At 56.0% G+C, this 27,853-nt stretch overlaps 2 protein-coding genes across 14 annotated transcripts in view; one reads left to right on the forward strand and one right to left on the reverse strand.

Moving 5' to 3' along the window:
* CDHR2 (cadherin related family member 2) overlaps nucleotides 1-9,420 on the reverse strand; it is a 53,999-nt gene extending 44,579 nt beyond the window's left edge. Inside the window, exon 1 of the mRNA XM_030808549.1 lies at nucleotides 8,275-9,420. The gene's annotated coding sequence lies outside the window, so the exon portion shown is untranslated. The remainder of the gene's footprint in view (nucleotides 1-8,274) is intronic.
* RNF44 (ring finger protein 44) lies at nucleotides 7,512-24,152 on the forward strand. Of its 13 annotated transcripts, XR_004029046.1 has the most exons (12): nucleotides 7,512-7,784; nucleotides 18,521-18,671; nucleotides 18,844-19,033; nucleotides 19,405-19,572; nucleotides 20,014-20,187; nucleotides 20,292-20,453; nucleotides 20,653-20,777; nucleotides 21,044-21,131; nucleotides 21,217-21,338; nucleotides 21,473-21,572; nucleotides 21,770-22,270; nucleotides 23,244-24,152. XR_004029046.1 is itself a non-coding variant. In XM_030808536.1 (11 exons), exons 2-11 carry the CDS (start codon nucleotides 18,565-18,567, stop codon nucleotides 21,830-21,832), a joined length of 1,299 nt encoding a protein of 432 aa, XP_030664396.1. In that variant the 5' UTR covers nucleotides 7,512-7,784; nucleotides 18,521-18,564; the 3' UTR covers nucleotides 21,833-24,152. The 13 variants fall into 13 exon arrangements, 12 of the variants coding, with proteins under 12 accessions (XP_030664396.1, XP_030664401.1, XP_030664398.1 ...); XM_030808536.1 differs by having other exon boundaries at nucleotides 21,770-24,152; XM_030808541.1 differs by having other exon boundaries at nucleotides 7,512-7,642; nucleotides 21,770-24,152.
* Nucleotides 24,153-27,853: the final 3,701 nt, after the last annotated feature.

The raw sequence follows: 27,853 nt of genomic DNA on the forward strand, positions 1-27,853 counted from the left end.
ATAGCGCCATTGCACTCCAGCCTGGGCAACAGAGTGAGAATCAGTCTCAAAAAAAAAGTGCTTAGGGAAGGACCAAAAAGGACACAGAGGAGAATCAGGGAGGCTCTGGCCCCCACGCCATGAGATGTGTCGTCTCCAGGAATCCTCACTGGTCCCACCTGGCCCAGGAGGTGCTAGCTCTTCAGCCTCCGCTGGAAGGGGGCTTCAGTCGCATCTCAGAGCAGTCCATGGCGCCAAGATTTTCTAGAATTTGGAACCCCTGGGAGTGAGGATACCCGGACTGCCCAGGGCCTCCAGGAGGGTCAGGGTGGGGAGGTGGGTCCTCCTCCAGGGCGGGGAGCCCCCGGGGTGCACTCGGCCACGATGCCACAGAGCTCCCCCAGCACCACCACCACTACACGGCCAGCTCGCCATGCACTTTCACTTCTGCTTTTTCATTTACTTCTCACAGCTGTTCCCAAGCAGGAATTATCCTACCCTATTATTCCAAGGAAACCGAGGCTCATAGATGCCCAGAGATGGGTGAGCCAGGGGCAATAGGTTAGACTCAGGGGTCCTCCAAATCCAGGGGTCCCTGGGCAAGCCTTGGTCTGGGATCCGTTGATCCAGGAGGCCATGCCTGCACCCACAGAGCGGACTCCAGCCGAGCCTGGGTGCCCGGAGCAAGGATGTGGGACCTGAGCACCCAGCTTCCCACCGCAGGCCCTCCCAGGGCCTATGGCCCAGGCCACCTGGCCCAGCAGACACATACAGACTCAAATGGCCCTGGGTTCAGATGGCAGCATTTCACATATTTGTTGTGCAACCCCAGGCAAGCCCTCTCCCCTCTCCAGGCCTCAGTTTCCCCTGCTGAGAAGCAGAGTGAGGATGAAAATCACGGAGTCTACACACGGGCCATGACCTGTTTCCAGCAGCGGGACCTCGGTGCTCACTGGGACCCTGCCTTGTGCCTGGTGCTCAACCCAGCACAGGCCTGCCTGAGTGATGCAGCATGGCCCTGACTCTCAGCTGGGTCCCCACCTCCTCTACCAGGGCAGAGAGATGTGCAGGGCCCGGACTGGGCAGAGCTGGGGCCAGCCTGGGTCAGTCCCTGCCTGACACTTCCTAGCACTGGCTGAGGTGGCACTGGGCTCAGTCACAGGCCACATGCCCACCTTTGCCTCAGGGCTTTTCAGGCCCTTTCTGGAACTCTTCTCATCCCCATTTGATAAATGAGGAAATGGAGGCCCAGAAGAGTTAAGTAGCCCACCAAGGTCAGGGTGGAGCTGGGATGTGAACCCAGCAGCTGGGGTAAGAGCCCAGGTCAGCTTCCCCGTCCTCAACCCCTAAGCATCCTGTGAAGGGGCTAGGCCAGTTACCTCGTTTCCCGGGGGTGCCTGCCTCCCTTGCATCCTGTGAAGAATCATCCTGTGAGGACTTGGATGGGAAGGGGGCCATCAGCCCCCAGGGATGGAGGTATTATTATCCCACGTTTACCGAAGAAACAGGCCTCACAGCAGGCTGGGACCTGACCCGGGTCTGCCCCATCTAGCGTGCGACTTCCCCTGCCCAGCTTCCGGGGAGACCCCCGAGCTTGCCTTGGCTCTAGGGATCCCCCCAACCCCCACATATCTCTGGCCCAGAGACCCCCGATGGGCTGGATAGTCCCTACCTGTGTCCCCTTCGCCAGAGAGGCGGCAGGCAGGCGCCCGACAGGTGCCGGCGCACAGGTGGGCACCCTCTGCGGCCTGCAGCTATGTGGCCAGCAGACTTTGGCACCATCTCCACCTCCACTGAGCAATCATTAACCCTGCCAGAGACCACACCTCCCAGGAGGGGGCCGACTCCTAACGAGGCAGAGTACAGCTGGGGGCCCCGGACAGGAGGAAGGAACCAAGGCACCAGAGCTCCTGGTGCTCCTGGGGCTGGAGGCCCACACCACAGGAGACGGGGCCTGACCGACTCTGAGCTCAGAGGACCTGGGAACAAGGCCCGGCCCTGGGGCAGGCTGGAGGCGAGGACGGTGACAGTCAGAAGGTGATGCCAGAGCCCCCGTCCCCTCCCTGCTATGAGTCTTCAGTGACAGGGGATCTGTGGACAAGTGGGGGATTAAGTCAGGAGAGGGAAGTGGTAAAACAGTGTAACAATCAAACACTGCGTGGCCAGACCAGCCCCTGTGAGGTTCTCGTGAAGGACTGGGGGCTACCTGAGCCTGGACAACCCACTTTCGAGCCTATTGACACTGATCTGACCCCTCATTGAGACCCTCAAAAGGCATCTGCCCCTCCCCAGGAGCTTCATCCACCCCCAGGTTGCTTTTTTTAAAAATTTATTTATTTATTTATTTTTGAGTCAGTCTTGCTCTGTCACCTAGGCCGGAGTGCAGAGGCACAATCTCGGCTCACTGCAACCTCTGCCTCCCAGGTTCAAGCAATTCTCCTATCTCAGCCTCTTGAGTAACTAGGATTACAGGTGTGGGCCTCCACACCCAGCTAATTTTTTTTTGTATTTTTAGTAGAAACAGGGTTTCGCCATGTTGGCCAGGCTGGTCTCGAACTCCTAACCTCAGGCGACTCGCCTGCCTCGGCCTCCCAAAGTGCTGGGATTACAGGGATGAGCCGAGGAGCCCAGCCCCCAGGCTGGCTTTAAGTGCTGCCTGATGTGGTGGCCTCCCGAAGCAGCTCAGCCGCAAATCCTCCTTATCCTCCCTTTGGCCCAGCCATCACAGTTGACACAGAAAGGAGACCCTGGGCACAACTTTCTTAAGGCACACCAGTGAGTCGTCACCATTGGGTGGCCCTCTTCTCGTGGGCAGAGGACATGATAGTCATGCACTATATATCCGTGTTTTGGTCAGTGACGAACCACACATACAATAGCGGTCCCATAAGAGTATAATATCATATTTCACTGGACCCTTTCTTTGTTTAGATGCACAAATACCACTGTGTTACAGTTGCCTGCAGTGTTCGGTACAGTCCCAGGCTGCACAGGTTAGCAGCCCGGGAGCACAGGCGGTGGCATAGAGCCTAGGTGCGTAGTAGGTGGTACCACCTAGGTTTGTGTAAGTCACTGTATGATGTTCACACAACGACGAAATTGCCTGATAACACATTTCCCAGAAGGTGTCCCCGTTGTTAAGGGATGTGTGACCGTGTATCAGGCAGTTGCTATAGTCAGGCATTTTAATGGTTTGTTTCCCAACTCTCCAAATGTAAAACATATTAACAAAATATATATGCCACGAGCATAAAAAGGAGAAGAAACCCAGATGAAGGGAAGTCAAGTGAGAAAAACAAGGGTAATCTACACCTGAATTGAGGCCATAAAATACTTGTCTTGAGTTGGGGGCACTGGTGTGCACCTGTAGTCCCAGCTACTTGGGAGGCTGCAGCAGGAGGATGGCTTGAGACCGGGATTTCTGTGCTGTAGTGCACGATGCTGGCGGGGTGTCCACACTAAATTCAGCACTAATATGGTGAACCGCAAGGAGCAGAGGACCACTAGGTTGCCTCAGAAGGGGTGAACCAGCCCAGGTCAGAAACAGAGCAGGTCAAAATTCAGGTGCTGATCAGTAGTGAGATTGTGCCTCTGAATAGCTATTGCACTCCAGCCTAGACAACATAACGAGAGCTTGTCTCTCAAAAAATAAACAAATTATATATATATTTGCCTTCAAGTTCTGAGTAATTGTAGAGGTGGGTCATGAATTAGGTTCTAAGCTTCCCAGCAGGCAAAGCAAAAAGGGAATTGAGATCCATTAAGTCCAGCATACATCCATTTTAAAACATTTGCATAGGCCGGGCACCGTGGTTCGCACCTGTAATCCCAGCACTTTGGGAGGCTGAAGCGGGTGGATCACAAGGTCTGGAGTTCGAGACCAGCCTGGCCAAAATGGTGAAACCCTGTCTCTACTAAAAATACAAAAATTAGCTGTGCACGGTGGCAGGTGCCTATAATCTCAGCTACTCAGGAGGCTGAGGCAGGAGATTCACTTGAACCCGGGAGGCAGAGGTTGCAGTGAGCCAAGATTGTCCCACTGCACTCCAGCCTGGGTGACAGAGCAAGACTCCATCTCAAAAAAAAAAAAAAAAAAAAAAAGACCACTTTGCATATAGCCAGGCTCTGGGAGCTATGACGCAGTTCTGAGTTTTGATACCCAAGAGGCTTTTCCTCTTTTTGAGAAGTGTTTCTGAGGAAAGGATGCTGCAGACACTGGGTAGCAGTTGATGCAACTATTACAATGCAGGGGTTAAGAGACCAGGCTCCTCCGGGGTCAGACTGCTGGGTTCAATTTTTTTTTTTTTTTTTTTTTTTTTTTTAGCACCACGTTGGCCAGGCTGGTTTCAAACTCCTGACCTCAGATGATCCACCCATGTTGGCCTCCCAAAGTACTGGGATTACAGGCGTGAGCCGCCGTGCCCAGCCACAATTTTTAACTTATTTTTTATTATTTTTGTTTATCTACTGTATATTCACAAATGGGTTCAATTTTGGCAGGGCAAGTTACATAACCTCTCTAAGACTGCTTCCTTATCTGTAAGTTGCAGGTAATATATGATGCCTACCTGGGCAGGTGATGGTGAGGATGTAATGAAGTCACGCATTTAAAGTTCTGGGCACAGTGCCCAAGACAATAAGGTCTCAATGAATGTTAGTTTTCGTGGTGGCCTGGTGGTGACTATTGCATTACTATTACTAATATCGCCTCATTTAATCCTGCCAATAACTCCAGGGATGATTTTTTTCCCCTATTACAGATGGGAAAATAGACACTTGGACAGGTTAGATCACCACCCGAGATTACAGAAGGTGGCAGAACCGAGATGTTGGCATGTCTGTGCAACAATTCTTGCCCCTGACTTTCCTGCCACAGCCGTCAGATTTCTCTCTGAAGGAAGTAGGCACTAGTCATCGCTGGTGGCTTAACTGGTAAGAGGAGAGGCAGGTGACCCCACCCAAGGCTCCAGGCTCCCCGCTCTGCCTCAGACCATAGGAGTCAGCCTGGTCGCTCTGCTGTGCCCCAAATAGGGCAGACCCCAACCCAAGCCCCTGCCCTCCCTCCCTGTCCTTAACGGCTGAGGCCGACAGCTCTGAGTCACTGCTCTGGCTGCCAGAGGTGTATCCTGGCCTGCCCAGACCTTTGGACCCGTCACGATGAGGCACATATGGCCAGATGGTGCCCTGCCCATCTCAAGGGGCACCATCCACCTGCCACAAGGCAGCCTGGGAAGCACACAGGGATCTGGGCTGTGACAGTCCAGGTCTAGGTCCAGGGTTGGCTTCATGGAGCAGCAGGCAGCCAGGCAGAGTGGGACTAAGAGTCCAGGATATGGACTCGGGTGACCTGGGTCCTAATCCCCAGCACCACTTACCTGCTGGGGGCTTGGGCAAGGTACATTATCTCCCACACTATTGGTGTCCTTGTCTAAAATAGGCCTAATGCAGACTCCACCTCATAGGCCTGTTCTAAGGAGTAATGATGTAATGCATGACAGCACTTAGCACAGGGTAAGTAATGGGGTGATGTGCACGAGGCAACAGTTTAGATACACACCAGGGTTCCTTCACAGCCACTGTCTGAAGTGTGTGCCTTAAAATTTTTTTTAATCAGAAAAACTTCTCGGCTGGGTGCGGTGGCTCACGCCTGTAATCCCAGCACTTTTGGGACACTGAGGCAGGCAGCTCACTTCAGGCCAGGAGTCCAAGACCAGCCTGGCCAACATGGTGAAACATGGAACATGGTGAAACCCAATCTCTACTAAAAATACAAAAATTAGCCCAGCGTGGTGGCACGCACCTATGGTGCCAGCTGCTCAGGAGGCTGAGGCACAAGAATCGCTTGAACCTGGGGGTGGGGTGGGGGGAGGTTGTAGTGAGCCAAGATTGCACCACTACACTCCTGCCTAGGTGACAGAGTGAGACTCTGTCCCCACCCCCCCCAAAAAAAAAGAAAAAAAGAAAAGGAAAACTTCTCATTACCTGTCTTTGCTATGTGCACCCACTGCATACTCAGAAATTTATCAAGTTGAAATCAAGTGTTAGCTTGCCCCGGAGTTAGGCAAGTCTCTCCTTCCCTCTGAGCCACCATTTCTTTACCTGCAATACCTCTGACGCCCACCTAGTGCACAGCCTCAGAGGTGACCTGGAGAGTCTGGGCTGAGAGTGACTCTCTGGCGTGAATGCATTCAATCCCTCAACTTCCCAATCATCCCCAGAAGTTGCACTTTGCAGGGTACAAAGTCCCTTCATTGCTCTTACAGTCAAGGAACCAGCCCAAGAATATCCCCGTGATGTCACAGACTCACAGCCTCCCACCCTAGAGAGAACGTGGGGCCGGGCGCAGTGGGTCACGCTTGTAATCCCAACACTTTGGCAGGCCGAGGCGGGCGTATCACGAGGTCAGGAGTTCAAGACTAGCCTGGCCAACATGGTGAAATCCCGTCTCTACTAAAACACCAAAAATTAGCCGGCCGTTGCGCCATGCACCTGTATCCCAGGTACTCGGGAGGCTGAGACAGGAGAATCGCTTGAATCCAGGTGGCGGAAGTTTCCCTGAACCGAGATCGCACCACTGCACTCCAGCCTGGGCAACAAAGTAAGACTCCGTCAAAAAAAGAAAGAAAAGAGAGAAAGAGAGAGAGAAAGAAAGAAAGAAAAGAAAGGAAAAGAAGAAAGAAAGAAAGACAGGAAGGAAGGAAGGAAGAGAAAAGGAAGGAAGGAAAAGAAAGAAAGAACTTGGGGACCCATGAGACCACCTTCTCCCCACCCCAGAGCCTCCTTCCAGGGCACTCATTCCCTCTAAAGCTCTCCTTTAGATGGCTGTTCTGTCAACAAACGGCAGCTTTAAAAACTAAGTAGACCGGGAGGCAGCCGCTCCACCGTCTAATCAGCCCTGCGCAGAGGAGCTAAACCTGGGCTGAGAAGACGACCTGGTTGTGCAGCTTGTGGGAGGCGCGGTCTGCAGGGACTACCACCACCTGCATGCCAGCCAGAGCGCGGCCCGCGGCGGGGTGCAGCCCTCGCCGGCCTAATGCAACCAGGAGGCGGGGACGGTGGGGCTACCCTCCGGGGCTGGGACCCGCAGCCTGAGCAGGTGCCGGCCACGCAGGTTGGCTCTAGCGATGGGGACAGGGGTTGCGGGGAACGTAATCCCTCCGGATGCCTCGGCCGGCCGCCTCGTTTTTTGTCACTGGAGTCTCCCATCCTCCTCCTAAAGAAGGTATCATCAATTCTATTCCGCAGACTTGAAAACTGAGGCTCAGAGAATGGCCCAAAGTAGGGAACCAAGATCTGCTGAGCCCAGACAGCTCTCTATTAGCTACCCCCGCGCCCACTGGGGGCTGGGGGAGGGGACACACTCTCCGGGAAGCGAAGATTCTCTGAACGACCATGGGGTCGTATTGTTTCCCCTGTTTCACAGGCGAGAAAACGAAGTCACTCCTCCAAGGTCACGGAGGCTGCCAGGCCCCAGCCACCGCCCCTTACGCACCCCTGGCCGACTGACGCTGGGCGGGCGCGGCCGAAAGAGGCTCCGCCCCGCCCGCGCCACCCGCGCTCCCGCACGCGTGGTGCGGTCCAGGCAGCTCCATTCGCGCGGGGCCGGGGCGGGGGTCCTGGAAGCTGCGCAGCCGGTGTGGGCCCCGCGCGCCCGGGTGGTGAGGTCCGCGGACGGTTCCCCTGCACCGGGCCGGAGAGGGGCCGCGGCAGGCGGCGCGCGGGCCGCAGCCGCACCGCGAGCCTGGGCTGCAGCGGGAGCGACGCGCCGGCCGCCGGGTGGGGGTGGAGCCCCGCCGCGGCCCCAGGTAACGCCGGGCCCGGACCCTGCGCCGAGCGCCCCGGGCGCAGGGCCGGCGAGCACGCGGCGGTAGGGGGCGGCCGCGGGCCGGCGGAGGAGCGCACGCGGGGGCTTCCCGCCAGGCCTCTGCCGGCGCCCGCACGGCGGGAGCTCGCAGTCCCGGGCCCGGCAGCGGGAGCTGCGCCGCTCTTCTCCCCGTCCGCTAGGTCCAAACGCCCCAGCTCGGGGAGCCCCGGGGAACTCCGAGCCCCGCGTGCCCTGCGCCCCTCGCACGTCCCGACCGCCACCCCCGGCGGGTCCCGGCTGCGGCTGGGACCCAGGCGTCCGGGACCGCGAGCCGGAGACGCGCTGCAGTTCTTTGGCCTCGCCATGTCCGTCCTAAACCTTTCCCCGACGCCCCCTGTGCCAGCCGCCGGGGAGCCAGAGCGGCCTAAGCCCTGCCCTGGAGCGGCTGCAGGTCCGGGGAACAGACCGCTGCACTTCAGCGCCGTCCTTACTGCATTCTGGATGTCGGAACGCCGCGGGGTCCGGAGAGGGTCCGTGTCTTGCCCAAGGTCACACAGCTTCCGTTGCCTGAAAGCCACTAAGCTCGAGTCGAGCTGGTGCCGGGGGCTGGGAAGTGGGGGGAGGAGGACGAGTAAGATGGAGGGACAGTGGGGGATTCGGATGGACTCGTCTTCCTGGATCTTCCAGGGACCGCACTCCTGCAGCCCTCGGTTTTTATCACTGAACAATGTGACGGTTCCTGCCCCCTTTGCAGAATCTGGGGGTTCCAGTAGTGAGAACTGCGGGGTGGGGAGGAGGAGTCAGAAAGGGGAACGCCCCCACGCCACACCCACACAGCGCACACCTCCAAATGCGGACCCAGACCCGAAAAGTCGGCCGGCCCACACACACACACAACCACTGTTGACCCACCGAGGAGGATGCTTTCACCCAGCTTCACGCCTGGACAAACAGCCTCACGGACCTTACTGACTTCCCCAAGGTCACAGGCTAACCAGAGGCAGGGCGGGCTGGCCTCAGGGGCTCTGTCTCACCCCTCAGTGTAGTCCTTCCCCCCCCAGTGGCCTAGTTGTTATCAATCACCCGATTTTACAGACGAGAGACCGAGGAGGAGAGGAGCCATAGAACTTACCCAAGGTCTCAAAACTGGAGCCCGAGTGCTGAGGGCCAGAGCCCCAGACGGGGAGCACCTCTCCAGACGCCCTGCCCTCGCCGCCATGTGCACGCACAGCCACTTAAGGGAGCCAGAACTCGGGGCTCAGGGCTGTTGAGGCTAGCCCTGAGTGGAAAGGACTTGGCAGGGCCTTGTCTGCTCCCTCCCTGGTGTGTGAGGCTCTGGGCCCTGCTCTGATGCTCTGGTGTCTGGGAGGTGTGAACCCTGAGCTAGCTCTGCCAGGCTGTGCTGTGTCCCTGGCTGGTACCCCAGCCTCTGTGTCCCACCAGCCTCATCCTGGGAAGGTGACTGGGCCCTGCCTCTTTGGAGGGAGGTTTGAGGGGCCTTGGAAGAAAGAAATGGGGTACTTTCTGATTCCGAGGGAGAGAGGCAGCCAGTTGTCCAGGCTCTGGGGTAGGTGAGAACCCCAGTCGGGCAGGGCCCCAGCAGGAAACATGGCCACGCCCTCCTCTTCCTGCCTCAGCTTGCCTGGGGGAGGAAGCCGGAATGTGGCATCAAGTGCTTTGTGCTGGAAGGATCAAACTTTGGATCCCTCTCAGGCTCCTGTCCACTCTGATCTGGAGCCATCCAGTAGTCCCTGAGCCTCTGTTCTCCCCTTTCCCTGGGGACATCTGCATTTGGTTGTTCGGTTGTTCAGCAACCACGGGGCCCCTGTGTTGGTTCACACTGCACAAACCACACTTAATGTGAGATTAGAATGGGATCCCAGGTTTGCCCCTTGATGGCTGCATGACTCTGGGTGAGTCCTGTCACCTCTCACCTCATCTGTAAAATCGGGCCAATGCTGGTGGCCAGCTCTTAGATCATGATGAGGAGAGGATCAGGATAGGACTTGCCCAGAGCTTGTAGAAGACTGTAGGACCCCCATTTCCCCATAGAACCTCACGGCAGATGCCAGAGCAGAGGTGGGCCACTCCCATCTGAGGTTTCACACTTCTGGGCTCTGTGGCGGGGGTCTGCCTCTCCGTGGCTCTGAACCGCTTTCCTCTCTGTGAGATGAAAGTAAACAACGTCTCCCTTCGAGGGCTTGGGGTGTGGGGAGAACATGGCTCACACAGTAGGTGCGCAGGCCACGTCGCCGCAGCAGGGTTCCAAAGGCTAAGATCCATCAGTGACCCTGAGGAGGGATTCGAAGAAAAGTTCAGATTTCTGGCTTCATTTGAAAAAGTGGAAAATTCTGGGAAAATTGTGCCTCCCTTCCCACTTGTTCCAGAGTGATTTCACATCCATGCACGAAGGTTTTTCAGGTTAGGGGGAGATGTGTTATTGGCCTCTGGTGCTGAGGGGAAACAAGTGACTGGGGATTTACTGAGCGTTTCCTGGGGCAAGGACAGGGCAGGGGTTTCCTGGTCCTGCAGGACAAAAGGCAGATCCAGAGCCCCATTCCTGGGCATCCACCACCCAGCGTGAGCCAGGCCCTGGACTTGGTGTTGTGGGCCCTGCTGGGAGCAGGGGGAGCAGTCACATGGAGATGGCCTTCTGCTCTCATGATGCAATGTGATGACAGTCCTAATGGACTGAGGAAGCCAGAGCAAGCCGGCAGGGCAGGGAAGGCTCCATCTAAGGGAGTGGTCTTTCAGCTAGCCCCAAAGCATGAGCAGGATTTTGCCCAGTAAGTAGCGGATATTGAGGACATATTAAGCAGGGAGAATGCCACAGTCAGAGGCTTGGTGGCTTAAAAGTACAGGATTAGATTGTGGCTGGAGGGTCGCTTTCCTGGGATGGGGATGGTAAAGGTGTTCTCACTGTGTGGCCTCGGACAAGTCACTTCACCTCTTTGAGCCTCAGATCCTCATCTGTAAAATGAGGCTGGGGTACCCGTATATGCCAGTGAAGGCTGGATGTCTGCGCACTTAAAAAAGCCAAACCCCTTCAGCCAGGAGGGGAATTACTGAGTGAGACACACAGCGATTGTGACAGGACTGTGTGCAAATTAAATGGCATGAGGTAAAGGCTGGGGTGCATCTAGCTCTGCGTTCAAAAATGGGGGATTCAGCATAGCTGGAGATGTCACAAGCAGCTTCCTGTAAAAGGTGAGATAGGAACAGAACTTCAAACGGCTGAAAAGTGAAATGGATTGGCAGAAAGGAAAAGAGAGGGCATCCCAGGCAGGCAGTCTCGCCTGAGCAAAGGCAGGAAGGGGGCAGGGAGAGAAAGCCAGAGGAAGCACCACCATGGTGTGAGAGGAGGGACTGGGGAGAGGCGAGCCTGAAAAGTTTGGGCAGGAAGAGCTTGTTAAGCACAGCCCCAAAACCAGGCTTCCATGCAGTTGGCAGTAGGGAGCCACTGTAGGCCCTATCCGTAAGGGCAGGCAGGCAGTAATCTAACAAATACGTAGCTACCTTCGAATGTGGGGAGGGTTTTTTTTCTTTTTTCTTTTTTTTTTTAGACGGAGTCTCGACTCTGTCGCCCAGGTTGGAGTGCAGTGGCACAATCTCGGCTCACTGCAACCTCCACCTCCCGGGTTCAAGTGATTCTCCTGCCTCAGCCTCCTGAGTAGCTGGGATTACAGGTGCACTCCACCATGCCCGGCTAATTTTTGTATTTTTTGTAGAGACAGGGTTTCACCATGTTGGTCAGGCTGGTCTCAAACTCCTGACCTTGTGATCTGCCCACCTCGATCTCCCAAAGTGCTGGTATTACAGGCGTGAGCCACTGCGCCCGGCCATAGGGAGGGTTTTCAAATTGCTTTTATGTGGTGGGGAAAACAAAAGGTTGAAGGAGACATTGGAGGTAAAGGAACAGTTGATGATAAGGAACGGGTTAAAGACATAACCTTGTATATCCACACTTATGCACATGTAATTTTTAACTGTGATGGATAGAGTTTGGCGTTCCGGGGAACATCGATAGCACTGCATCATGAACTTGCTCTTGTATTGCTTAGAGATCTGCAAACAGCCGGCCCAGTTCCATCTTCAGTCATTGTGTTGCACAGTGATACTGATCGTTGCTGGTCTAAACATTGCCATAAACATGTCTGTTCCCCAAGCTGAAAGGGGATTTTTGATTCTAAGGGAACAAAAGGTTTTCTGGCTTAAAAGACTTAAGACATAGTCTTTATAATAGCTTTCTTTAAAATTTCAGTGGGTTATAATGCATAGGGTTTTTAAAAAAAGAGCTAATGTGCAATATATACAATAGCCTATCCTCCTGACCCACTTCTCCCTTTCAGTTCTCCCTAAGGACAACAATTGTTAATCAGTTTCCTGTATACCCTTCCAGAAATATATGCAGATGTGGTATATGTCCAATTAAAGAAACCTGATACATACTGTTACACCGGTTCAGCATCTTGGTTTCAATTTTTATATAAAATTTAGGATTATGAAATATACCAAAGCAGCATAGAAAATGAGCCCTCCATCCCCCTGCCCCATGGCCCACCACACAGGTTAACAGATGTTAACATTTTGCATTGGCGCCTTGTTTATGGCTGTCTTGGAGGTAGCACCATGTCGCCTCCAGCTGCCTCTTTGTGGTAACTGCCCAAGAGTCGTTATTGATTATATGCATGCACCCAATATTCATTATTCGACCTGTTCCAGCTCTTGGATATTTAGGAAATTACTGATTTTCTGCTTATATAATTATGGTGGAGGTAATACCCCATTTTGTATAAATTTCGCCCGGGTGGGTGGGCTTCGAGGCAAAGGAGAACGAGGCTCGGCTTTAGATTAGGTTCAAATTCCTGCTCCGCCACACTTCTAGTTGAGTGATCTGGAGTAAGGGAAGGCCCTCACTTTCCCCATCTGTAAAATGAACTGGCTATAGTAATCCCTCCGTCTCATAGCTGCTGAGAGGAATAGAAAACTAAAGTATAGAGGTTTCACTGGGCTTAGTTCCCAGTTTCCCTGGCTAGGGAGGTCTCCGCGAGAACACCAAACTCTCAAGCCCAGCCTAGCAGCTAGAGCGCCCGGCGCCTGCAGTTTTGCTTTAAACTACAACCTGTTCCCCGCCTCTCTTCCTTCGCCGCCACGCTGGGGGCGGGGCGGTTAAATGTCTCTGTGACGTCAGTGCGAACAGGGCCAATCTCCTTGCCCGGCAGACGTTACCTCGTTTGCATGGGTGGCCCGCCATTGGTCTGTTGGGCAATCTGGGCCGTCCCAGCTTTTTAAAGACGCCGCGAAGTATAAACAAGGAGAAGTGGGGCGGCCGGGCCATGATGTCAGCGCGGTGCTGCAGCTCTTGGAGGTGACGTCATCTCCGGGAAGGTGGCCGGCCCAGGGTTGTTAGAGCCCACCTAACCACTTGGGCCGGTTTGAGGCCGCTCTCGCCCCGTCAGAGGTCAGACCCATTGCACTTCAGTATCTCAGGCGGCACCCTGTCCCCGAGGAGGGGGCCATGACACAGTAAGTCCGTACTGCCGGTTCTCCTGGCGGGACCCATTTCTTCGGCAGGGAAACTGAACCTCAGAGGCCGAGTAGTTAGCGAGTTTGCATAGCAAGTTCGAGTTGCAGCCGATCGGTTTTGCCCACCCTGGCGTCTCCCCATCTTTATGTCAGGACATGTGGCCCCGCCCCTTGCTTTTGACTATGGCTGCGGTCACTTTAAGTGCGAAGGTGGGGGCGAGGAGGAGGTTAAAAAAAATTTCAAGATGGCGGCCCACTAGTCACGTGCGTGGTCGCGGCGAGTGATTGGCTCTCAGGGCGGAGCTTCCGGCGCGGGGCGGGGCCCCCGCGGGCTTGCAGCGGCTACTGTTTGCCGGAGCCTCCCGGCGCGCCCCCGCGAGCCCCCTCCCGCCCGGCGCGCGACCCCGCCGCTTCGAATGTTGTGAATCAAATGTGGGGTTTGTTACATTCCGCTGCCGCCGCGGACAGTTCTTAAAGGGCCAGCCGCCGGCTGCCGCGCAGACCCAGCTGCGTCCTGCGCCGCCTCCCGCTCCTTGAGGGCCTGGGCCGAGAGAGACTGATCGCGCGTGGGCCTCGCGAGGCAGACGCCGTCGGGCGGACAACAAAGAGGCCCCGGAAGGAGCTGGGCTGCCCCCGGACCCGGGGGTGGGGAGGGGAGCACATTGTTCCGCAGGGCGGGAGCTCTTAAAGGGTCCAGACAGGCACCCCCCCCCCGCCCCCTGCCCAGTTTGGCCGTCCTAGATCGGGAACAAAGGAGTCAACGTGTGGCCGGGCGGCCAAAGGTGAGTCGGGGCCAGGGCCCCTAACTCCCTATTCCCCCACCCATGGACCTTGTGTTCCCCTCCCCTGGGAATGGGGGCCGTGATTTAGCTGGCTCCGCAGGGGTTAATCACGGGCAGTCCAGACTGCGGGCAGCGAGACCCCAGGGATCAGGAACCCCCCACCCAGGGCCCCCCGTGGCTGGGCCGTGTCTCCCCTCTCCTGCGGCTGAGCGCTGCGGTTGGAGAGGAAGGAGCCGCCCCCCTCCCCCTGCGGCCGCCACTTCCTTTGTTGTTGCTTTTGTCTCACGCCGAGCACATGGTCCGAGATCCTCGGCTCTTAAAGTCACAGCGTTCCGGCCCCTGCGCTGCAGTCGTGCCTCCCGCCCCCGGTGTCCCTCCGAGAGCGGCACAAAAGAGTAGGAAGCGGGCGAGGGAGGCCCCTCTCGGGGCAGATGTCCGCGCCGCGGCCCCCCAGCACTATGCCTGGGGAGGGGTGGCTGGGTAAGCTTCCCAGAGCCCCACGACCTGCACTTGGCCCGCGTTGGGGTGCCCCCCCCTTCCCCAGGACGCTGGTTTCCTCCCCCAATAGCGTGACCACCTGGTTTCTTCTGGACTCTTCTGGTTTTATTTGGGCGCTGTGGGAAGGAAAGATTTCCACCCCCATTTTACAGTTGTGCCAACTGAGGCTCTCAGAAGCAAAGGGATTTCCTTGACCAAGGTCACCCAGGGAGTCTTCTCTCCTAGTCTGGTGGTCCGGCCTTCAGCGGCCTCCAGGCACCACACGTTGGGAAGCTGTGCTTGAGCTGGGCAGAGCCTGCTTGTTTGGGGGGGGGTGTGGGGAAGTAGGAAGGGGGGCTTCTCTTCCTGGCTGAGTCTGCTCATGCCCCCAGGGTCTGACTTTGTTTTTATCTGCAAAAGGGAGTGTCTCTTCCTGCAAACAGATCCCTGGGGCTCTTAGACCTAGGTCAGGGTAGGTGCTTGGGGCACTGAACCTAAGGGGTTGGCCGGCTCTCGTGGGTGGGTGTCGGGGGGTGGTGTTAACTGCAAAATGCATTGCTTGCCTGGGGTAGACGGGGCTCAGCGACGGGACTCTCAAGACCGGTTCACACAGAACTCCGTGATAGCACAGCACAGAGACGTGGACAGGCAGAGCAGTTGTTAGGGGAGGCCACCTGGCCACCCTTGCTGTTTGACCTTGAGCAAGTTGCTAGCTCCAACTCTGGGCCTTGCTTGCTTCTCTGTACTACAGAGCTAAAGATGGGTGCCCGAAAGAGGGTGCTCTCCCAGCCTCCCGTTGGCTTGGAGACTCGGGATTAGGTGATTTCCTCCAGCTACTGATGCCACAAGGAGTTATGGGTTGGGGGAGTTTGGGCCTAGGAGGCCAACTAGGACCAATTCCGTTCTCTTTAGCCTTGTGGCCTAGACTAACTTACTTCCTTTCTCTCGGCTCCAGTTTTCTCAGCCGTGAAGTGGGTGTAACCCTTCTATGCCACCCCTGTTCCTGGCAGGGCTTAAAGAATCAGGATCCACTCTTACCAGCTGAGGTATTCCCCTAGAGTAGCATAGCTGCCTGCTGCCCCGGAAGTGGCATCCTTCAAGCTCTGCTTGAGGTTGGAAATGGAGGTCAGCGTGTTGTATTCTCTAATAATGATCATTCACACCCAAGCTAAGTTCAAACTTTACAAGTTGCTTCTGCTGTTGTTGCCTTGGAGCAGTCCTCGATGGTAAACTGGGAGGTAGTTATTGGGCTGTTCCCATTTTACAGATGAAGATACTGAGGCTTGGGAGGGGAAGCCCCTGCCCACGGTCTGTAGGCAAGAATCTCGCTAGAAGTCACTGTCATGTGTGAGTCTGTGAGGGCTGACACTCTTACCCACAGCTGGAGGCCCTTCTGTCTCCTGGCTTGCTTTCACAGCTCCTTACCACCTTCCTTGCCCTGGGGAGTGGGTACCTTTGTAGGGGGCTGGCCACAGAGCAGACACCCACAGGCCTGGGCCTCTGCAGGAGTGCCTTGGGCCTGGCACTGCTCAGCCATCTGCAAGACATCCTGACATAAGAGGAGCAGTCAAGGCTGCTGGCTTGGTGGCTAATCATGGGTGCTTAATGGCCAGACTGCTTAGGTCATGCCCCTGTGCACTCACGATTCCAGCTGACTGGCCTTGGGCCTCACCTCTCTGAGCCTTGGTGTCCTGACCTCCCAGGGTTGCTGGGAGGACTCACCAAGTTGGCGCCAGGGAAACAGCATGGTTATTATGGTGACTGTTCTGCACCAGCAGAACCATGGGCTCCCATGCTTTCTGAGGTTAGCTAGGGTAGAGATTCCCAAACCTAGCTGTGCTGTGACAACTTCTGGGGAATTCGTTAAAAATCTAGGTGCCCTTGTTCCCCATCCCTCCAAAGCGTCTGGTCCAGGAGGACTGGGATGGGCCAGGCATCTGCTGTTGCAGTTATTTGGGGATTTCCTGAGTCTCCCTTGGCCGTTGTTTGCTTGGCTGGTTTGTCCGCAGGAATTAGGGAGGCTGTGTGTGTAGACATGCCTGTCAGGATGTGCACTTGGCCCAGGCCAGGGGTCACAAACCCAGTCCCTGATGGTGGGCAGGTAGAGGATGGGCCTGGGTGACCTGGAGGGAAAGCTCTTGTTCCCAGTGAGGGGGCCAGGCAGAAACAAGTGGGACCAGGCTTGCCATGAGAAGCCAGGTTTTTTTGTAATCTCCCAATTTTCAGTCGTTGCCATTAGAGTTATTGCTGCCAGACTGGGTGACCTTGGACCTGTGTGATTGGCTCTGTTCCGTGCACATTTATCACGTCAGGCCTGCCCTGAGCTGGACACAAGGTGGTCCCTGGCCCTGCCCACACCCTCTGCCGGTCGGGCCCCGTCTCCCATGCGGGCTTCTTTTGAGAAGGAGGGCCCAGGCTTGTGAAGTGCAGCACAGAGGAAATGGTTCTTGCTGCTGTTGGCAGGAAGGAACTAGGTGTTGAGCTGACAGTTACACTGGCTCCCTGGCTGTGTCAACAGGGAGGTGACATTGAAAGCTGGGTATCAAGGATGCACAGGAGTTTTGTTAGATGGGGAAGGGCCGGAAGGAGCCTCCCTGTCGCAGGAACAACAAAGAGCTGGTCCTGTTAGACGCATCCTTCAGCTTTGCAGGGCCTGACAGGTTCTAGAGCTTTTCCTGCCAGGGCCTCGTCCCAACTTTGAGTTGAGCGGAACCCTGAGGTTGAGCCAGGTCCCTCGACATCCTCCACCTGGACCCTCATCTCTGACCGGAGGCAGGAGACCCTGCCCCAACCCATTCCTATTCAACTTCCTCTCTCGGTTCTTCCTTCCCTTTTTTCTCAACAGGCTCCACCTCCCACTTTGAGGGCTGGGTTGGGGGCCCCAGAGTAAGGGCCTGGCTACATGCCAGACTCCACAGTCTCCCCAGGCCGGCTTCCTTCATCGCCTCCCATGATGCCTGGGGCTGGTCCTCTCCGTCGGCAGCAGAGCACAGGGAGAGGCTGTCTTTGGCCCACCTCCCAGCTTTAACACTTTACCGTGGGGCTTCGAGCAAGTTTCTTCTTGCTGAGCCCCAGTTTCCTCCTCTGTAAAATGGGCCAGCTGTACATTCCTTGAAAGGTAGATGAAGTCACACTTGGATGCGCACAGTGGGAGCAGGTTAAGGAAAGAAAGAATAGTGTCTTGCTTTGGACTGGAAGCCCCCGAGGGTAGGAGCAGGTTAGAAGCTCTTGCCTGGCGCCAGTAAGAGGAGAACTGGGTCCCAGGCCTGTTTGGAATCCTTGCTGGAACCAGCCAGAGGGAAGGGAGGATGTGGACCCTCCTCAGGTACCCCCAGCTGCCGCCTGGAGGTCAAATTGTAGCCCCTGGTGTAAGGCAGAGAAAGGTCTGGCCCTAAGCCCCTTTCCAAGACAGGGTGCCCTGAGACCCCGCCCAGCGGGAGCCTACCGGGAGCCCACTGGCTTGGAAGCACACTGGCCAGCCCGCCGAGCTCCGCAACTGAGGGGGGCTGGGTCCCATTTCACACAGCAGGTGGGTGAGGCCTGGGTGCTGGCAGGCTGAGCTGTCCTGGTGTGTCAGCACTGGACCCCAGGGCTCGGAGGAGGGCCACGGCCAAACACCGCTGGTCCCTGGGGTCACACTGCAGAGGTTTGGTTCTGTGTCCTGACCCCTCATGGCGCAAGCGCCTGGACTTCTCTGTGCCTCAGTTTCTTTCTTTCTTTCGAGACGGGAGTCTCGCTCTGTCACCAGACTAGAGTGCAGTGGTGCAATCTCAGCTCAGCTCACTGCAACCTCCGCCTCCCGGGTTCAAGCGATTCTCGTGCCTCAGCCTCCCAAGTAGCTGGGATTACAGGTGTCCACCACCATGCCTGGCTAGTTTTTGTATTTTTAGTAGAGACGAGGTTTCACCGTGTTGTCCAGGCGCCTCAGTTTTCTTGTCTCCTTGCCTCCTAGGGTTGTGAGTCCCGGCCCAGCCCCTCCACCCCCCTGCCCCACTGATGCGACCATGGGCTCTGGCAGTGACTAGGTGGCCACCCTCCGCCCCCGTGGGTCAGCGGCGATTCTCTGCGGGACCCGGCAGCACCCCGGGCCAGCTCTGGGGAAGGTAGGAAGGAGCCTCCCAGTCCTGGTGCTGGGGCACGGGGGCCAGCAGGGGTGGGGCGCAGGGCCCTGAGCTGCCTTCCCTCCCCATGGGGGCAGTCACCCTGGCTTCTCTCCCTGCTCTGTGCACGAGTGGCCCCCCTCAGTCCTATCGGGGCCTCCTCTCTGTGGTGCAGCCCTGGCCTCGAGGGCCCCCTGGCCAGCCCGCCTGCCCGGGATGAGCGCTTACCCTCCCAGCAGCCGCCGTCCCGACCTCCACACCTCCCCGTAGAGGAGCGCCGAGCCTCGGCTCCTGCCGGCGGGAGCCCCCGAATGCTGCACCCAGCCACCCAGCAGAGCCCGTTCATGGTTGATCTCCACGAGCAGGTAGGCAGAACCCCATCCCCTGTGCCCCTGGCCCTGTGAGCCAGTCTGAGAGGCAGAGGCAGCAAGGCCTAGATTTCACCTAGCTTGCTTCATTTCACATTCCAGGGAGGCATTATTAGCCCTGCTTTACAGGTAGGTAAACTGAGGCCCAGGGAAAGGGCCACACTGGGTGACTAGCAGAGCTAGATTCCCACGGGGCCTTCTCTGCCCCGGGGAGCTGGGAGAAGAGGCACAGTCTGGTCTACACTGAGGTAGGCCGCCGTGGAGAAGGGAAGGGAGCCGGCAGCTGGATGTGGCAGGATGATTTCTCCTGAGAGGAGCCCTCGCGGCCAGCTTCCTTCTCACTTTCCCGGCGTTCTCTCCACCCACAGGTGCACCAGGGACCTGTCCCTCTGTCCTACACGGTCACCACAGTGACGACCCAAGGCTTCCCCTTGCCTACTGGCCAGCACATCCCTGGCTGCAGTGCCCAGCAGCTCCCAGCATGCTCCGTGATGTTCAGCGGGCAGCATTACCCCCTCTGCTGCCTCCCGCCCCCGGTGAGTGAGTGTTTCCAGCTCCTCCTCCACCAGCTGCAAGCCCCAGGCACAGGCCAGTGGCTCAGCGGGCCCAGGGCAGCCCTGAACTGGGCTGAACTATCCAGCCGTCCTGGCTGTCAGAGCGCCTGCCTGGCCTCCCCAGGAAAGCATACGTGTGTTCACATTTGGTAATAGAGTGTCTCAAGGTTCAGGGACTTTCCCGTACCCCTGTACCTGCCTTACAGCTTGGCCGAGGCCCAGGTGTTGAGGCTGTGGGCCTTAACAGTGGAGTGTCCCGCCTGGGTGGCCTAGGACAGGGATGGGCCTTCCACAGGGTTTCTTGTGCAGACCCTGGAGCTGCTGGGTGTGTGCCCAGTGGGGGCCTTTTGCTGGGTGGCATGGCGTAGACCTGGCCCAGAGCCCAGGAGAACGTTCTCAGCCCCCCGCCCCCTCTCTCGGCAGCTTATCCAGGCGTGCACCATGCAGCAGCTGCCTGTGCCCTATCAGGCCTACCCCCACCTCATCTCCAGTGACCACTACATCTTGCACCCCCCACCACCGGCCCCACCCCCCCAGCCCACCCACATGGCGCCCCTGGGGCAGTTTGTGTCTCTGCAGACCCAGCACCCTCGGATGGTGAGTCAGCGTGGGTCCGATGCTGGAGGGGGATGGCATGGGGGGAGCGGGGGGGAGGACAGCCTCGTCTCACTGACTTGCTGACCCAGCGCCGCTTCTTCCAGCCCCTACAGCGGCTCGACAACGATGTGGACCTGCGTGGGGACCAACCCTCCCTGGGTAGCTTCACCTACTCCACCTCTGCACCTGGCCCAGCCCTTTCCCCGTCGGTGCCCCTGCACTACCTGCCCCACGATCCACTGCACCAGGAGCTGTCCTTTGGTGTGGTGAGTGCCACCCCGACCCCCACCTGGGCTCCGGGGCGGCTGAGTGGCAGACCCGCCGGGCTGACTCGCACTTGGGTTCCGGGGCGCCTGGGAGGCAGGCCTGCTGGGCTGACCCCCACCTGGGCTCTGGGGCGGCTGGGAGGCAGGGCGGCTGGGAGGCAGGCCCGCCGGGCTGACCTGCACCTGGCCCCTCCTGCAGCCATATTCTCACATGATGCCGCGGAGACTGAGCACCCAGAGATACCGCCTGCAGCAGCCACTGCCCCCGCCGCCCCCACCACCACCCCCACCACCCTACTACCCCAGCTTCCTGCCCTACTTCCTGTAAGTATCCGCAGATCAGCCCCAGGTCCCTGATGGCCTGTTCTCCTGGAACGTCCAGTGGTTAGACCTAAACACAACTCCAGGGGCCCCAGAGCCTCTGAAGCCATCTGGCGTTCCCCCCTAAGCCTGACAGGCACGCCAGCTGGGCTCCCTTCCCTGCTGGAACGTTCTGGGCTCTGTTTGCAAGGAGGGAGTCAGGAGAGCGGCTCTGTGTGCCCCACTCCTTCTGACCTTGACCCTGGGCCCCCACACTTGTCTCTCTCTAGCTCGATGCTGCCAATGTCACCAACAGCAATGGGGCCCACCATCAGCCTGGATCTGGACGTGGATGACGTGGAGATGGAGAACTATGAGGTCCATGGAGCCCCATGCTGGGAGGTAGGGTTTGGGAGACCTGCAGCCCTGGGCGCCGCTGACCCCGTCTCCTGCCCGCATGCAGGCCCTCCTGAACCTGGCCGAGCGGCTGGGAGATGCCAAGCCCCGGGGCCTCACCAAAGCAGACATAGAGCAGCTCCCGTCGTACCGCTTTAACCCGGACAGCCATCAGTCAGGGCAGACGCTGTGAGTACCATGCCCACCTTCCACCCCTCTGAACACAGCTGGCTGCCATGGGACGCCCCTCTCAGGGGAGTCACACTCCACTGAGCCTTCCCGTGGCCCTCAGTGTGGAGGTGACGCTCCGTGCCCCTCCGCAGGTGTGTGGTCTGCTTCAGTGACTTCGAGGCGCGGCAGCTGCTCCGAGTCCTCCCCTGCAACCATGAGTTCCACACCAAGTGTGTTGACAAGTGGTTGAAGGTAACACTGCCCAGGCCGGCTCCTGGGTATTCCTCATGCAGTGATGGGGGGATGGGCAGGCCTGGGCTGTTTCCCTCCTTGTCCTTGTCATCATCTCGGAAGTTCTGGCTCCAGGGGACCAAGTCCCCCCAGGCGGCTGCACAGATGTGGTGGGTTGGGGCTGGTGAGAGCAACGCCTGACGTGCATGTTCCCACAGGCCAACCGGACGTGTCCCATCTGCCGGGCTGATGCCTCCGAGGTGCCCAGGGAGGCTGAGTGAGGCCACACAGCCGCCCGCCCGGGAGAACCCTGCCTGAAGCTCTGGAAACTTGTGGGTGGGGCCCAGGGAGGATGGGGAGGGAGTGGCCCAGGCCTGCCCCGTCTCGCTCCCGCCTGCATCTCCAGAGCTGGTGCCAGGGTCAGCCCGGCAAGGAATCCCTGCAATAAGCCCCTGCATTTGCCAAGCTCCAAAGACTCCCTCCCTAGTCTGCCTGCCCGTCCGCCCGCCACGGAGCTGCCTGAGTGTCCCTAATCGGATCTCCCTCCTGTGCACCCTCAGGTCCCTCCTTTTCCAGCTGGCACTGAGAGCCAGGGGTCCGCTCCCTCGGTGGGGCCGGTGGAGATCCTTGGCCCCAGGATGGGCAGACAGAGCACCATCCTGGGTCAGAAGGTCTCGTGCTCTGAAATGGTGTGCCCTCTGCCCAGGTGGCACTGCCAGGTGCGTAGACAGACGGTGTCACGAGCCATTTCCTGAGCCCCAGGGCTGAATCCTCCCTCCTTGACCCCAAACAGTGAACTCAGGCAGCCGGCTCTGTGTTGGCTGCTGTGAGGGCTGAGTCTGGCTCTCTAGGGGACCCTCATCCCAGGCACAACATTCCAGCCCCACCCTCAGGCTGGAGGGCGTCCCAGCCTAACCCTGAGCTGGGGCACACGTATCCTGAGGGGCTTGGGCCATACGGGGAGAGGGAGCCCTGTGTTCCCGGTGGCTGTGCCTCCCAGGGATGCAGCCAGGCCCGTGCCCAGTCTCCTCCCTCTGTCGTTTTGCATGAACGTGAGGAGCAGCAGTTTTTGTTTATTCATTTGGCCCAAAATCGCGTGTAGGATTTGGGGATGTGGATATTTAAGACAATTTCCTTTTTCTTTTGGTTTAATAGGGGCGGGTATAGGGACCAACTGGGACCGAGTGCCCAGGGGGCCGAGCACGGTCGTGCTGGCCAGCCTGCATGCATGCGTGTGCCGGGCTGGGCTGGGCGGCTGGCGGTCGTGGGGCAGGGTTGGGGGTCTGTGCTCAGCTGATAACTGCCATGCACTGTACTGCACACGTCCCTAGAGCCTACCGGGACCCGACGCTTTTCAGGGCATTTCTCCCTCCAGCCAGGGCCCATCTCCCACCTGCCTGGGCGAGTCTCCTCCAAGGAAGTCCCAGGAGGATGGGGATCAGGAAGGCTGTGGACCCCCATCTCCAGGGGGCCTTCCCAGCCTGATCCCTGTCCTCCAAGTTCTGGAGGAGGCCGCTGTAGGGTCTGGCTGAGCTTCCCACCCTCTTTCCCTGGTCCCAATCCTTTCTTGTCATATACCTAGCTGGGGTTGCTGCCCTGAACGAACTGCGTGTGGGGCCGGCACATCCTAGCAGGCAGCCCCTGGCGCCTGCTGCCTCAGGGATGCTCCAACCACCCTCGTTCTCCCCGCAGCGGCCCTGGCTCCCACCTCCCGCCCCAGCCTGCTGTGGGGCCCGTCAGCCTGGTCCCAACCCCATGGAGAACCCAAAGTCTTACTGTATATAACTCCAGGTGACGTTTCTATATTTATAGCAGTGTTGAAAACCCACGTGTTTTACACAGAACCACCCTCTCCAACCCCTCCCTTCCCGACCCCAACAAAACGTTTTCAAACCCCTTACGGTTCCTGGGGCAGGCGGAAACAGGCTCACAGATTGTGTGTCGGCTGCAGCAGTGATTCCAACAAGCAGCTATTGGGGGGGAAACACAGCATTTAAAAAAATCATTAAAAAACAAGATTTATACAACAGTTACTTAGGATGTTTGTGATTTGCCGACCTTGCTATAGATGCCATGTTACCAATGATTTCCTGTGGTGGGGGCTTGCCATTGTTTACTCTTTTATTTACCAACTTCTGGCCTAGGCATGACAGTGGGCACCTTCCCCCAGCCCCGGCTGGGCCCAGCGCCTGTGTTCTGTGTTAGAAAGGTTTTATATATATATAAAATTACATATATATGTAGAAATATATGTAATTTTGGGGGCCCTGTTCCTTGCACATTTTACAGTTACCTCATTTTTCCCATGTATGTATTTGAGAAAATGCTAATATATAGAGAAAAAAATGGTTCTTAAAGCTTAAATGTGTGGTTTTTCCATTCCATGGGATTCACATTGGTTTGTAGCATTTAACATAACTAGTATGTTGTATTATATATATGTGTATACTGATTGAAATTTTTAACAGATTTGTACTTTTTTTAAAATGAAAGTTGCTAGTTCTGCTTGACCAAGTAGTGCAATCATTATTTTTTTTAATATTGTTGCTGATTTCAGAGGGATATTCACTAATAAATGTATGATGTATACCAACAACCGCCCACGCTGTCTTTGGCTGCCCGTGTCTTTTTGGTGGGAGGTGGGATGGGGATGAGGCTTATGCCTGTAATCCCAGCACTTTGGGAGGCCGAGGCTGGTGGATCACTTAAGGTGAGGCGTTCGATACCAGCCGGCCCAACATGGTGAAACCCCTTCTCTACTAAAAATACAAAAAAATCTGCCCGCCTTGGCCTCCCAAAGTGCTGGGATTACAGGTGTGAGCCACCACGCCTGGCCTAACGCCAACATTTTGGGAGGCAGAGGTGGGAGAATCACTTAAGGCCAGCCTGGCTGGTCTCAAACAAGATACTGTCTCTACAAGAAAAAAAAAAAAGATACAGACATGCTTATGCTTATTCTAAAATGTATATGAAAAGGCAAAGAAATGAGAGTAGCTAAAACAATTTTGAAAAACAAGAATAGGTTGGGCGTAGTAGCTCACGCCTGTAATCCCAGCACTTTGGGAGGCCGAGGCAGGCAGATCCTCTGAGGTCAGGAGTTCCAGACCAGCCTGGCCAACATGGTGAAACCACATCTCTACTAAAAATACAAAAATTAGCCGGGCATGGTAGTGGATGCCTGTAATCCCAGCTACTCAGAAGGCTGAGGCTGGAGAATTGCTTGAACCCGGAGGTGGAGGTTGCAGTGAGCCGAGATCGCACCATTGCACTCCAGCCTGGGCGACAAAAGCGAAACTCCGTCTCAAAAAAAAAAAAAAAAAAAAACAAGAATAGGCAGAGCATGGTGGCTCTTGCCTGTAATCTTTGGGAGGCCAAGGGAAACAGATTGCTTGAGCTCAGGAGTTTGAGATGAGTCTGGGCAACATATGTGGCAAAATCCTGTCTCTACAAACAAAACAAAACAAAAATTAGCTGGGCGTGGTGGCACATGTCTGTACTCCCAGCTACTTGGAAGGCTGAGGCAGGAGAATCACTTGAGCCCAGGCAGTGGAGGTTGTAGTGAGCCAAGATCCAGCCTTGGTGACAGAGGCAGACCCTGTCTCAAAAAAAAAAAAAAAGAAGAAGGAAGAAGAAGAAAAGAAGAAGAGGAGGAGGAGGAGGGGGAGGGGAGGGGGAGGAGGAGGGAGGGAAGAGGGGGAAGAGGAGGAAGAAGGAGGAGGAGGAGGAGGAGGGGGATGAGGGGGAGGAGGAAGAAGGAGGAGGAGAAAAAAAAAAGTGGGAAGATGAGCTGTACCTGATTTTAAGACTTACTGTCATCGCTGTATTAGTCAAGACAATGTGGTATTTGCAGAGGATAGAGAAATACATCAATGGAACAGAATTAAGAACCCAGAAATACACCCGCACAAGTATAGCCAACTGATTTTTAAACACTCAATGGGCTGGGCGCGGTGGCTTTGGGAGGCCGAGGCAGGCGGATCACGAGGTCAGGAGATCGAGACCATGGTGAAACCCGTCTCTACTAAAAAAAATACAAAAAATTAGCCGGGCGTGGTGGCGGGCGCCTGTAGTCCCAGCTACTCGGAGAGGCTGAGGCAGGAGAATGGCGTGAACCCGGGAGGCGGAGCTTGCAGTGAGCCGAGAGCAGCAGTGAGCCGAGAGCGCGCCACTGCAGTCCGGCGTGGGTGAAAGAGCAAGACTCCGTCTCAAAAATAAATAAATAAATAAATAAACATTCAATGAAGGATATTCTTTTCAACAAATAAACCCCACAACTTAAACAAAAATTAACTTAAAATGGGTCATAGATGTAAAGGTAAAACATAAAACTAGAAGACTTTTAGAAGAAAACAGGTGAAAATCTAGGGCTAGGTGAAAAGGTCTTAGACATGACACCAAAAACAATCCATAAAAGAAAAATCTATAATTGGACCTTATCAAGATTAAAACTTTTAATTTGCAAGCCAAATATCTGACAAATAACTCACTTCTCAGATATATAAAAAACTCTCAATTTCAGCCTGAGAAAGCTGAAAAAAAAACTCTCAAAAACCCAAAAGATCAACATACATTTTACTAAAGAGATATTTCATGTACTCACAAAAATATGTTCCACACCTTTAGCCATTAGAGAAATGCACATTAAGCCACAATGAGGTATTTTTTACACACCTATTAAAAGGAACTAAAATAAAAAATAGTGACTATTGGCCAGGCGTGGTGACTCACGCCTGTAATCCCAGCACTTTGGGAGGCCAAGGCAGGGGGATCATTTGAATCAGGGGTCCAAGACCAGCCTGGCCAACATGATGAAACCCCATCTCTACTAAAAATACAAAAATTAAGGCCAGGCCTGGTGGCACATGCCTGTAATCCCAGCTGATCAGGAGGCTGAGGCAGGAAAATTGCTTGAACCCGGGAGGCGAAGGTTGTGGTGAGCCGAGATCGCACCACTGCACTCCAGCCTGGGCAACAAGAGCAAAACTCTGTCTCAAAAAATAAATAAAAAAAAAAATTAGTCGGGTGTGGTGGCGCCCGACTGTAATCCCAGCTACTGAGGAGGCTGAGGCAGGAGAATCGCTTGTACCCAGGAGAAAGAGATTGCAGTGAGCCAAGATTACGCCACTGCACTCCAGCCTGGGGTACAGAGCAAGACTCCGTTTAAAAAAAAATAGGGGATGGGAAGAGGGTTGCATGACTTTTAAAGAGGCAGCATGAGGAAGATCTTTGCACTGATGGAACAGATCTGTATCCTGATCATAGTGTGGGCTACACACATCCACATGTGATGAAATTTACAGAACTACACACACACACACCACACACACACACACACACACAAATGGGTGCATGTAAAACTAGCAAAATCTGTAAATTGTAGTAACGCCAATTTTCTGGTTTTAAACAAGATGCTGCCATTTGAGGGAAACCAAGGGTACATAGGTCCTTTCTGTAATGTTTTTGCAATGTCCTATGAATCTTAAATTATTTCAAAAATTAAAAAAGGTCATTTGTGCCAAACCATTCATTCAGCAGAACTCGCCTAGTGCTTTTGCCCAAGCCAGGCACTGTCCTGGGCATCAGGACTACCCCAGTGGACAAGATGGAGCTGCTGTCTCCAGGAAACTGGCCCTCCCAAAGGACAGCGGGACAATATGGAAGACAGCAATTACTTCAGAGCATAAAGAGGCCCATGAAGGAAAAGTAACAAGCCACAGAGGGTCTGTGGACCCTGACATAGGAGTGGCCTTTCAGAGGAAGCAACCTTGAGATGAGTGAGACCTGAGTGGTGGGAAGGAGCTGGTCAGGAGACGAGCATTCCACACAGGACCCAGAATGAGCAAGGCAGAGGAAGGGCGGTGCTTGAACGGGAGCTGGAAGCCGGTGAGGTGGCAGAGGCGGCAGAGGGGGCAGGAGCAGGGCCGGGTCCCAGGGCCTCACAAACCCTGGCATTTCATTTGCATCTCGGCATCTAGAGTTGAGGTGTTTATTATATTCTGTTTCTATTTGGAGAAAACGAGGCTTAGAACGGCCTGGGTCTAGGCCCAGCTAGAAAATGGGAGTATCAGGTAGTTCTGTTGTCCCCATTCCTGCATTCCCTAAGTCAGAGAATCCACTTTTGGAAAGCCTGCATGGAGGTCCCCCGGCTTGGTTGGCCTCTGCACCTCGGAGGCTCCCTCTTCAGCCTATCCCTCCTGCCTCCTGCGAGCTCCAGGTGTGCCCTCCCTTCCTGCCACCGCCACCGCCACCGCCACCGCCACTGCCCTGCCACAATAGGAAGCAAAAGGCCTCTGGCCCTTGGA

The sequence above is a fragment of the Nomascus leucogenys genome, unplaced genomic scaffold, assembly GCF_006542625.1.
Source record: "Nomascus leucogenys isolate Asia unplaced genomic scaffold, Asia_NLE_v1 Super-Scaffold_3019, whole genome shotgun sequence".
In the NCBI taxonomy this organism is placed as follows: Eukaryota; Metazoa; Chordata; class Mammalia; order Primates; family Hylobatidae; genus Nomascus; species Nomascus leucogenys.

Coding starts and splice junctions, on each gene's coding strand:
- RNF44 (XM_030808536.1), top strand. CDS start 18,565: ATGCGACCATGGGCTCTGGCAGTGACTAGGTGGCCACCCTCCGCCCCC. Junction 18,672..18,843: donor CCGGGCCAGCTCTGGGGAAG/GTAGGAAGGAGC, acceptor TCTGTGGTGCAG/CCCTGGCCTCGAGGGCCCCC. Junction 20,778..21,043: donor AGCTTCCTGCCCTACTTCCT/GTAAGTATCCGC, acceptor GTCTCTCTCTAG/CTCGATGCTGCCAATGTCAC.